General features: G+C 47.2%; 1 protein-coding gene across 1 annotated transcript; it reads left to right on the forward strand.

The window, feature by feature from the left end:
* The first annotated feature begins 1,049 nt into the window (after positions 1-1,049).
* Positions 1,050-6,097, forward strand: Ucma (upper zone of growth plate and cartilage matrix associated). Its single transcript, XM_042686285.1, has 5 exons — positions 1,050-1,143; positions 1,503-1,568; positions 1,701-1,796; positions 5,101-5,199; positions 5,935-6,097. Exons 1-5 carry the CDS (start codon positions 1,086-1,088, stop codon positions 6,030-6,032), a joined length of 417 nt encoding a protein of 138 aa, XP_042542219.1. The 5' UTR covers positions 1,050-1,085; the 3' UTR covers positions 6,033-6,097.
* The last annotated feature ends 3,262 nt before the right edge of the window (positions 6,098-9,359 follow it).

A 9,359-nucleotide genomic window follows, 5' to 3' on the forward strand; every position in this document is an offset into this window, starting at 1 on the left:
CTGAAGGGAAATTCTTCAGCTGGTAACAGAGTCTTGATGGAGTACCATATATTGTCAAAGGGACTGAGAGCTGATATCATTGGCTCCTACATTTCTAGGAGGCTCACTTATCTCTACACAAAGATGTGCTATGGATGTTTTTCCAAACAGGTGTGATTAGCTGTGCTTCTTCTCATATGCTTCGCCCTCCTCCATGTTCACGATCTTTCTCTTTTTTGTGTGCATGCAGGTCCTAGGGCTTGAATTCGGGACCTGGGTGCTGTCCCTAAGCTTTTTTTGCTCAAGGCTAGTGCTCTACCACTTAAGCCACACCTTCACTTCCAGCTTTTTGGTGATGACTGGAAATAAGTCTCATGGACTTTCCTGCCAGGGCTGGCTTTGAATCACAATCCTCTTGAGTAGCTAGGACTGCAAGCATGAATCACTGGTGGCTGGCTTCTCCATGTCTTTAGAGGGATCTAGGACTCCCATCTATGATTTTCTTGGCATTGTTGCTCATCTGGAGACAATGTGTTGAGGGAGGAGGCCCACCTGTCTGTAGGTACCTCATCAGGAAGGGTGTCGCAGATATTAGGGTTCCTTCCTGCCTGACCTTGGAATGAAAATGGCCCTTCATTGGTCTCTCTCCTCTCTGTCTTATATCCTTCAGCTTTGAGCACTAGTGTCATGATCCCCCCTGGAAGAGATGCAAGGAGCTCTTAGAAACCTGAGGTTGATCTTTGGAATCTTGAGTCTTAGGCTGAGCCTTCTCAACAGCACCTCCTTGGATGTAGAGTTTGGAAAGGATGCTTCAGCCCTGGTCTTGCCACCACGCCCTCCCCCACCCCCCATCCGATTTGCAAGTTCCATTTCTTCAGACATTTGCCAGGCGCCAAAAACATCTCTAGTGCTCTAGCCAGGAGCAGCCAATGGAAACCACAGCCAGGACCCCTCCCACTCTCCCCCAGTGGTATTCAGGCTTCCAGCCTCTCGCTTCCCTCCCTCTCCCTGCCTGGACTGCCTGACTCAGAAGCCAGGACCCTACAGGCGAGTGGCAGCATCAGCAGCCTCTGGGGCGCCTGGAAGGAGCCTTGGCCCCTACAAAGATGACTGGGAGACAGTTCCTTCTTCTGTCCTGCCTCTCAGCTATGGTGCTCCTATGCAGTAAGTATTGGGAGGGTTAAGGGGGGAGGACCACGTTAGCAACCCAGTAGGACTTACCTTGCCCAGGTAAGTTGCTCAGGTGGTATAGATAGGAAGAAGTGTGCTTTTAAGATGGCTGTTCGTGCAATATGTGTGTGTGTGTGTGTATGAAAGACACACAGGTTAACCCCACAGCAAACAGCAAAGGAAGAAAAATATAGGGAAAATCCAGCTTGAGAGGTGATCCTAGGGGGCCTGGCCTTGTAGTGAGTATGTGGTAGGCGGAGGGTCTTGTATAAGGCCTAGAAAGCACAGCTGAGGCCTGGCTCAGGACCTGGCCCCCGCTGATGCTGCAGCCTCCCCGTGTCCTTGTCCCACAGTGCTGCGGGAGGGGACAGGAGCCACAGTGGGCAGCCGGCAGCCAGCAGGAGAAGAGACCCAGGAAGGTGAGTGCGGCCTCCGCGCCCCGCCCCTCCCAGCCCCGTGTGCAGGACAGGTGGATTCTGCTGCCTAGGCCCCTTGGCTCTTGTGCAGGTTGTGACAGTTCCCCCCCCTGCTCCCCCCTTTTCGGGTTCCAGATTCGACACAGAAGATTTTCATGCAAGAATCAGATGCCTCGAACTTCCTCAAGAGGCGCAGCAGACGGTCCCCCAAATCCCGGGATGAGGTCAATGGTAAGGGAGCTGGGTGGCTTGTCTCCCTCCTCAGGAATGTGGGTCCTCTGGCACATGTGTCCTGTGGTCACAGAAAGGATGAGTGTCGCATGGCATGCACTTAAGATGGGGTAGGGGGCGGCGCTGGAAAGTGAGAAGTTTACAGAGGAAAATCTGTGTGGTAGTCTAGAGGGCGCATAGCACATCAGGGTGTTTTTGGGGGGTGGACTGGCACAGGGCCCCATCAAGCAGCAGTGTCGCATGCAGGGGACAAGCAAAGGGGACTGGAGGGCTGAGAGAGGTGTGGGCTTGGGGACAGCTCTGGACTAAGTGGCTTCAGCCACTTCCTGTCTGTGGTTCTGATTTCTTTATGGACAAGCCTCTTACAGAGCCGTGTGCACACTGAAGTAGCTCAAAGGTTTAAGTTCCAAGGCAGGCTGGGTGACACTGTCTTTGGCACAGCCCGCTGCTGCCCTGTGGATACCCAGGATACAGGACCTGAATCTCCTTGCCTTGTGGACCCTTGGAAGCGTTTGCATTTCCTACCCTTGAATTTGAGTTTTCCAAGACTTGAGTTCAGGCTGTCCTGGGCTCGTCTCTGGTTTGATTCTTTCCTTGTGTGTGCGGATGAATGAGCTCTTTGTGTCCTGCACACGCTTGGCAAGGTAACTGGCTTGGGAAAAACAGAAGGACTGTTTTGCAAGTGACAGGGGAAATAGAGATGGAAAGGTCTGGAGATGTGATTTCCCGTTGCCCCCTAACCTTTTTTTTTTTAATTGGCTAAGCACACTAGGACATCTCCAGACCTCACACAGCTCAGAAGATTGAAAAATTGGCCAATGTCAGGAAATACCAAAAAGATAGAAGTTGAGTTGGTCTTGATTGTAATCAGAGACATAAGCTGTCAGTGGGCGGCTGTGGGAGAGAGTCTATGATTTTAGAGCAGGCCAGTATCTGCCTCCTTTGAAGCTGATTCAACACAATGCGGTCCCCAACTTGACTGAGAGCTCAGGTGTCAGGTGATCAGGAAGGCCCAGGAGAGCCTGGCGAACACTCACAGGTGCATATAAATAATGCATCTGAGGTCATCTGGCCAACTCCTGTGTGCAGGGTACAACAGTACCCTGCCAACATGACTTGAATTTGGAACCAGAATCAAGGGCTCTGACTCCTCTAAATTTCTCCAATAGAAATTGATACATTTAGGATCAAAACAAAGTACACATGTTCTCAAAAGGAAAGCATACCACAGGAAGGTGAGTCATTGTACAATAGCCCATCCCTGTCTCCAGAATTCATTCATTCTTGTTCTTGGCTAAACCAAAGGTGCCTTTTTTTTGGCACCCTTAAAAGGCAACTTGGGAAGCTGGCTCCCACCCTGAGGGCACAGAAGGTGGAATGAGCAGTGGCTCATGAAACACCTGCTTACCTAAACTAAACCCTCCTTCCTCTGTGGAAGCTTTCTGGTATTTAGTGTGACACCAGAACCTGCAGTGACTCGAAAAGGGGGTTGCTTATGAATTTTCCCAGTTGCAGCACAGGTTAGAAGAACCTGGAGAATCAAGGTGTTTAACTAAACCACAGCTCTCATAGGATTTTATTCTAGCAGCCATTGTGGTTATTGTTGTTGTTGTTGGCAATACTGGGGAATGAACCCAGGAGCTCCTGCAGGCTAGACAAGTGCTCTACCAATGAACCACACCCTCAGTCTGTTGAAACTTGTTTTCCTTTTAAAAATTATTACTAACTGTCATGCCAGTATTGAGGCTTGAACTCAGTCAGGGTCAAGGCACTTTCCCTTAGCTTTTCTTCCACTCAAGGCTTGGCACACTGATGTTCTACTACTTGAGCTACAGCTCTGCTTCTGGCTTTTTAGTGGTTAATTGGAAGAGTCTCTCAGACTTACTTTCCTGGGCTGGCTTTGAACTAAGATTCTCAAATCTCAGCCTCCTGAGGAGCTAGGATGACAAGCATGAGATGGCCTTTCCCAGGTTGAAATTTGTATTTCTATTTTTCTCCTTACCTGGATGACAGGCAGCCAAGTCCTCGGGAAATGACCTCTTGTCATCCCATAAGATGGTGGAGTGACAGTATCTTCTTACTTGCCTTTAAAAAAGATTTTTCTTATTATAAAGATGATGTACAGAGGGGGATACCATTTTATAAGCCAGGTAAAGAGTACATTTCTTTCTGTACATCACCCTTTCCCTTACTGTCTCTCAGCTTCCTCTCCCATCCCTTATTTACCTTTTTATTTTAATTAATTAATTTATTCATTTTTGTTGGTCCTGGATCTTGAACTCAAAGCCTGGCACTGTCCCTGAGCATTTTTTGCTCAAGGTTAGGGATCTACCACCCTGAGCCCTAGTGCCACTTCCAGTTTTCTGGTGGTTCATTGTAGATAAGAGTTTCATGGACTTTCTTGCCCAAGCTGGCTTTGAACTCTGATCCTCAGATCTCAACCTATTGAGTAGCTAGGATTACAGATGTGAGCCACCAGTACGTGGCTTTGTCTTTTTAATCCCAGTGATCAGCCTATAATGGGCCGTGATAGATTTAAAAGGTGTAGATTGGACTTGTGTTGATCTGACTGTAAGTCCTTTAAGGAGTTCATTTTTGAGTTTCTGAGTGGCCTGGATTGCCTGGCTCACACCACAGATTTCGTAATGGGAGTCACTGTACCATTGGGGCTTCTGTGATGTCATCTGCAGAGTGAGGCCACTGGATTGGATGGTCTCTCAGGTGTGTCAAGAAACATTTCAGGCAAGACACCCCAGCCCCAAATCCTCACACTAGATTTAGCTTTGGCCAGGGGGAAGGGGAGGACAATTCTGATATTCTTTGAGATGTGTGACTTTCGTGCCCTTTTCTTAGAGGCAATTTCTTTCTTTCTTTCTTTCTTTCTTTCTTTCTTTCTTTCTTTCTTTCTTTCTTTCTTTCTTTCTTTCTTTCTTTCTTTCTTTCTTTCTTTCTTTCTTTCTCTTTTCAGTACTGAGGTTCAAGTTCAGTATCTTTTGCTAGGCAGGTGCTCTGCTGTGGAGCCACACCCCTAGCTCTATTTTGCATTCATTATTTTTCAGATATAGGGTTTTGTGCTTTTTGCCAGGAGGTGGCTTTGGACCCCAATCCTCCTCTGTATGCCTCCTGCATAGTTGGAATTACAGTTATCAAACACCAGACACAGATTATTATTTGAGATGGGGGGGCACTAACTTTCTGAAAATTCTGGCTTCTGCCTATGATCCTCCTGTAGTTACACTTACAGAAATAAGCCTCTGTGCCCAGCTCTTGGGGGGCAACACTTCAGTTTTGCTTCCTTTCTCAGCTGAAAACAGGCAGAAGCTGAGGGCTGATGAGCTACGGAGAGAATATTACGAAGAACAAAGGAATGAATTTGAGAACTTTGTGGAGGAACAAAAGGATGGTAAGAACTCTCCCACCAACATCTTCAAGGAAGTGGAGCTCTGTGAGGAAATGGTGTGGGTTTCCTCCTTTCTTCCCCCTCCCTCGTTTTTTTGAGTGCCAGTCCTGGGGCTTGGATTCCGGATCTGGGCATGTTCCTGAGCTTTTTTCACTTAAGTCTGGTGCTCTACCACTTGAACCACAGTTTTACTTAGGACTTTTTGCTGATTTAATTGGAGATGAGAGTCTCACAGACTTTGAACCATGATCCTCAGATCTCAGCCTCAAGTAGCTAGGATTACAAGCATAAGCTATGGGCACAGGGGCTTCCCCCATTTCTTTTAACTGAAGGAGAGAAGAAGATTTGCTTTTAATTCATGGCCATGGAAGTTTGAAAAGAAAGGAGAAGGCCCCCACCATGGCTGGAGAGTGTGGAAGGTGGGGAAGAGGAGGCGGTGCTGACATTCCGTTGGCTAGGGGACAGTGGAGATGATGATGTTGGCTGATTGTGTGGACCTCTGGTGCCAGCCACTGGCAGCCAGATGGGTGACCTCAGCTTCCTGGGTTGATCCATGCCACAAGGCCTCTGGGCTCCTGGCCCAGGCTCCTTCCAGCTCTGATCTCTAGAACACTTGACACACTCGGCTTAGGTCTCCCCAGGAAGCATTGTGGGCCAATGCTTTGTGGGCTTGGCGGGTGAGTATCCTCAGGCTGGAGTCCTCTTGGTCCTGATAAGGACTTCGATTTTCCTCCCCAGAGCAGGAAGAGAGGAGCCGCGAAGCCGTGGAGCAGTGGCGACAGTGGCACTATGACGGGCTGTACCCTTCCTATCTCTACAACCGCCACCACATCTGACCTCATCCTGCAGCACTCGAGGAGCATGGGTGGAAAGCACCCCAGGACCCCACGGGTCAGCTCCTCTGCCCACACAAACAGGGCCCTGGAGGGTCTCACCGTGGGGCCTGTTATGGTCTGCAGGGCCTGCCATCGTCTGTGCCTCAGGCCAACAGCATGGCCTGGTGGCTTTGTGTCCCTTGTTTAGTTATTGTTCCCCAATTAGAACACCTGTCAGTTAAAAGGCCAATCAAATGAAACAGTAAAGAGAAATGATTTTATGTTTGCTTATAGCTCACAAATAAAAATGCTGAATCCACCACATGTATTTTCTTCTCATATCCTCACCGGAGCTGTGTGTCCTTGAATCTCCTGGAGTGACAGTGCTAATCTATAATAACGTGAGTGTTGGGGAGTTTTTCCTGGAGTTGGGCACTAGTGGCTCATGCCTGTAATCCTGGCTCCTTAGGAGGAGGCTGAGATCTGGGGAATCATGAATCAAAGCCAGACTGGGCAGCAAAGTCTGTATGGAGACTCTTGCTAATTAACCACCAAAAAGCAGGAAGTTGGAGCTATGGCTCAAGTGGTAGAGCACCAGCCTTTGACTGCTTCACTCCATTCTCAGTCACTGTCACCACATGGCTTCCTGTCCATGTGGTGTCTCTGCCATCTTTACCTTCCTTCCTTTGTCTCTTTTTTCTTTCTCCTCCTCCTCTTTTTTCTTCTTGCCAGTACTGGGGCTTGAATCTAGGACCTGGCACTGTCCCTTAGCTTTTTCACTCAAGACTGACATTCTACCACTTACTTAAGCCACAGCTCCACTTCCAGCCATTTGGTGGTAATTGAAGGGTCTCATGGATTTTTCTTTGTTTTTTTTCCTCTGCCCAGGCTGACTTTGAATCATGATCTTCAGCCTTCTGAACAGCTAAGATTACAGGCATGAATTGCCGGCACCTGGCTGCTCTTGGGGACACAAGTTGTATTATGAATGAAGGCTATACCTGACTAACTGCTTCATTTTTGTTAGTTTTATCTGCAAAGACCCTGTTTCTAAATGAGGTTACCCTCACATATGCTGGGGTTTAGGGCTTGTGTGTCTTTTGGGGGTATACAATCCCAGTGTTCATTGCAGCCACACTGGCTCTAGTCCCAGACTCACTACCTGTTCTGCTTCAACCCTTGCTTCTCACTGACCTGGAGTTGAATAGAAGACGGATGAAATATCAAGACCACTCTAAGCAGGCTCCTCTCTCGGGTCAGAAGAGAGAAAGAACTACATGAAAGCCTTCTCTTCTCACTTTGCTCCTGTCCCTCTCTTGGCCCAATGGGCTTCCCTCATGTATGGGGCCCCTGGCTGCCTGCACCTGCCTGCCTCCAGACCACACAATACCACAATATTGACATCCTGAATACTATTCTCTCCGTCTCCCACCCACCCCTGAGCTGGTGCTGGGGCTTGAAGTCAGGACCTATTCTTCTTGCTTAGCCTTTTCACTCAAGGTTGGTGTTCTACCACTTAAGCTATACCTCCACTTCTGGCTTTTTGCTGGTTAATTGGAAGAGTCTCAGAGATTTGTCTGCCCTCGCTGGCTTTGAACCTCAATGTTCACATCTCAGCTTCTGGAGAAGCTAGGATTACCGATGTGAGCCACTGACACCTGGTCTGAATACTGTTGTAAACAGTAGATCCATGGATGTAGAATGTGTATGTATGAAGGCCATCTGCACTTTTATTCCATGCTCAAAAAAAAAGGCCAAACACTTCTAACTGCAGCTGGAAGGCAAGAGCGGCAGTCTGTTAGTATCAGTAAAAATAAGGTACCTTCATGCTTGCTGGTGAGTGGCTGTCCCCTATGCTAGTGAACAGGTGGATGGCAGCAGATTCTGACCACATGACCTGCTTGTTGTGTCTGCAGGAAAATGCTGGAGCCATTCGGATGTCAAAAACTGAGATGAGATTGGGAGAATGGCCAAAAAACTCAGCCTGTCTTTGCCTGTTCAATGATCACATTTGGCATGCTGGCAGAAAAGGGTTGAATAAGAATTCTATTACCCAGTTCACCCTTACCCTTAACAAAGGCTCCATTCTATTTCAGGATTTTCCAATTCGGCCTAGAATTCTTCCAGTGGAAGCCAAGTCCAGATATTTCCTTGGAGGGAGGAAAGGAAGGCAAAGGTAACGTGACTGGGGATGGTAGCAGTCACATTCAATGGGAAATTAGTACTAGAGCAATTTGTACTTTTGAACAGCAGCCATGTAAAAAATGGGACCTTTGGGACATTCTTTTGCTTAATTCTTTTCTGTTCCTCATTCCTATCTTCTCAAATGGTTCCAGGTCAGTGGTTGAAAACAAATTTGTCAAAGGACAATTTTGTCGCCCATTTTTTTTGGTTGTTGTGGAGCTTGAACTCTGGGTCTGGGTGCAGTCTCTGAGCTCTTCAGCTCAAGGCTAGCGCTAACCACTTCCAGCCTTTTCTGTTTTTGTGGTACTAAGGAATCGAACCCAGGGCTTCATGCGTGCTAGGCAAACATTCTGCCACTAAACCACATTCCCAGGCCTTGTCATTCATTTTTATCCACTAGTTTTGTATATGTTGGCATTTAATTCCCCCTTCCCTGGGATTGAACCCAGGGACCTGCATTTGCTAAGCATGTGCCCCATTACTTAAGCTACATCCAGTCTTCTGGGGGTGGTGGTAGAATGTATGTATATACCAGTGATACATATACTTGTTAGCCTGCTCAAAACCCTAGGTTCAATCTCTATCACCAAATAAATAGAAAAATGAAATAATCTTCTATGTGCTCCAGGGGGGATATTGACTTCTTGTTATATGCCTTTGCTTAAAATTTTTGTTTTGGGGGGGTGATCATTTTCATGAGTTCCAGAACGAATTTTACAATTTTCTGTAAACTTAGGTACTTTAACAAAAATTGGTCATGAATATTCTAATTCACTATTGATAATGATATCTGATTTAGTCATTCATTTGGCTAGCTCTCTTTATGTAGCCCAGGCTGACCTTGGACATGCATATCTGGCTTAAAATCTACTTGTGGCTAGATGAATACTTTTATGCCATACTCTATTTTAGCCAATAAAAACCTTCGATATGCACACATATATTTTATCTATTTAATGTTTTGTTTTTTTTTTTTTGTCAGTAGTAGGGGCTTGAACTCATGGCCTGGTATTCTACCACTGTAGGTCACATTTCCACGTCCAGTTTTCTGGTGGCTAACTGGAGATAAGTCTTACAAGCTGGGTGCTTATGGCTCACACTTATAATCCTAGCTACTTAGGAGGCTGAGATCTGAGGATTGCAGTTTGAGGCCAGCCCAGGCAG

Source organism: Dipodomys spectabilis, unplaced genomic scaffold, assembly GCF_019054845.1.
Source record: "Dipodomys spectabilis isolate Male_0828 unplaced genomic scaffold, ASM1905484v1 ptg000096l, whole genome shotgun sequence".
In the NCBI taxonomy this organism is placed as follows: domain Eukaryota; kingdom Metazoa; phylum Chordata; class Mammalia; order Rodentia; family Heteromyidae; genus Dipodomys; species Dipodomys spectabilis.

Excerpts from the sequence above, each read along its gene's own strand:
- Ucma (XM_042686285.1), top strand. The coding sequence starts at position 1,086 with ATGACTGGGAGACAGTTCCTTCTTCTGTCCTGCCTCTCAGCTATGGTG. Across the intron at positions 1,144-1,502 it reads AGCTATGGTGCTCCTATGCA|TGCTGCGGGAGGGGACAGGA; the intron begins GTAAGTATTGGG and ends CTTGTCCCACAG. Across the intron at positions 5,200-5,934 it reads TGTGGAGGAACAAAAGGATG|AGCAGGAAGAGAGGAGCCGC; the intron begins GTAAGAACTCTC and ends TTTCCTCCCCAG.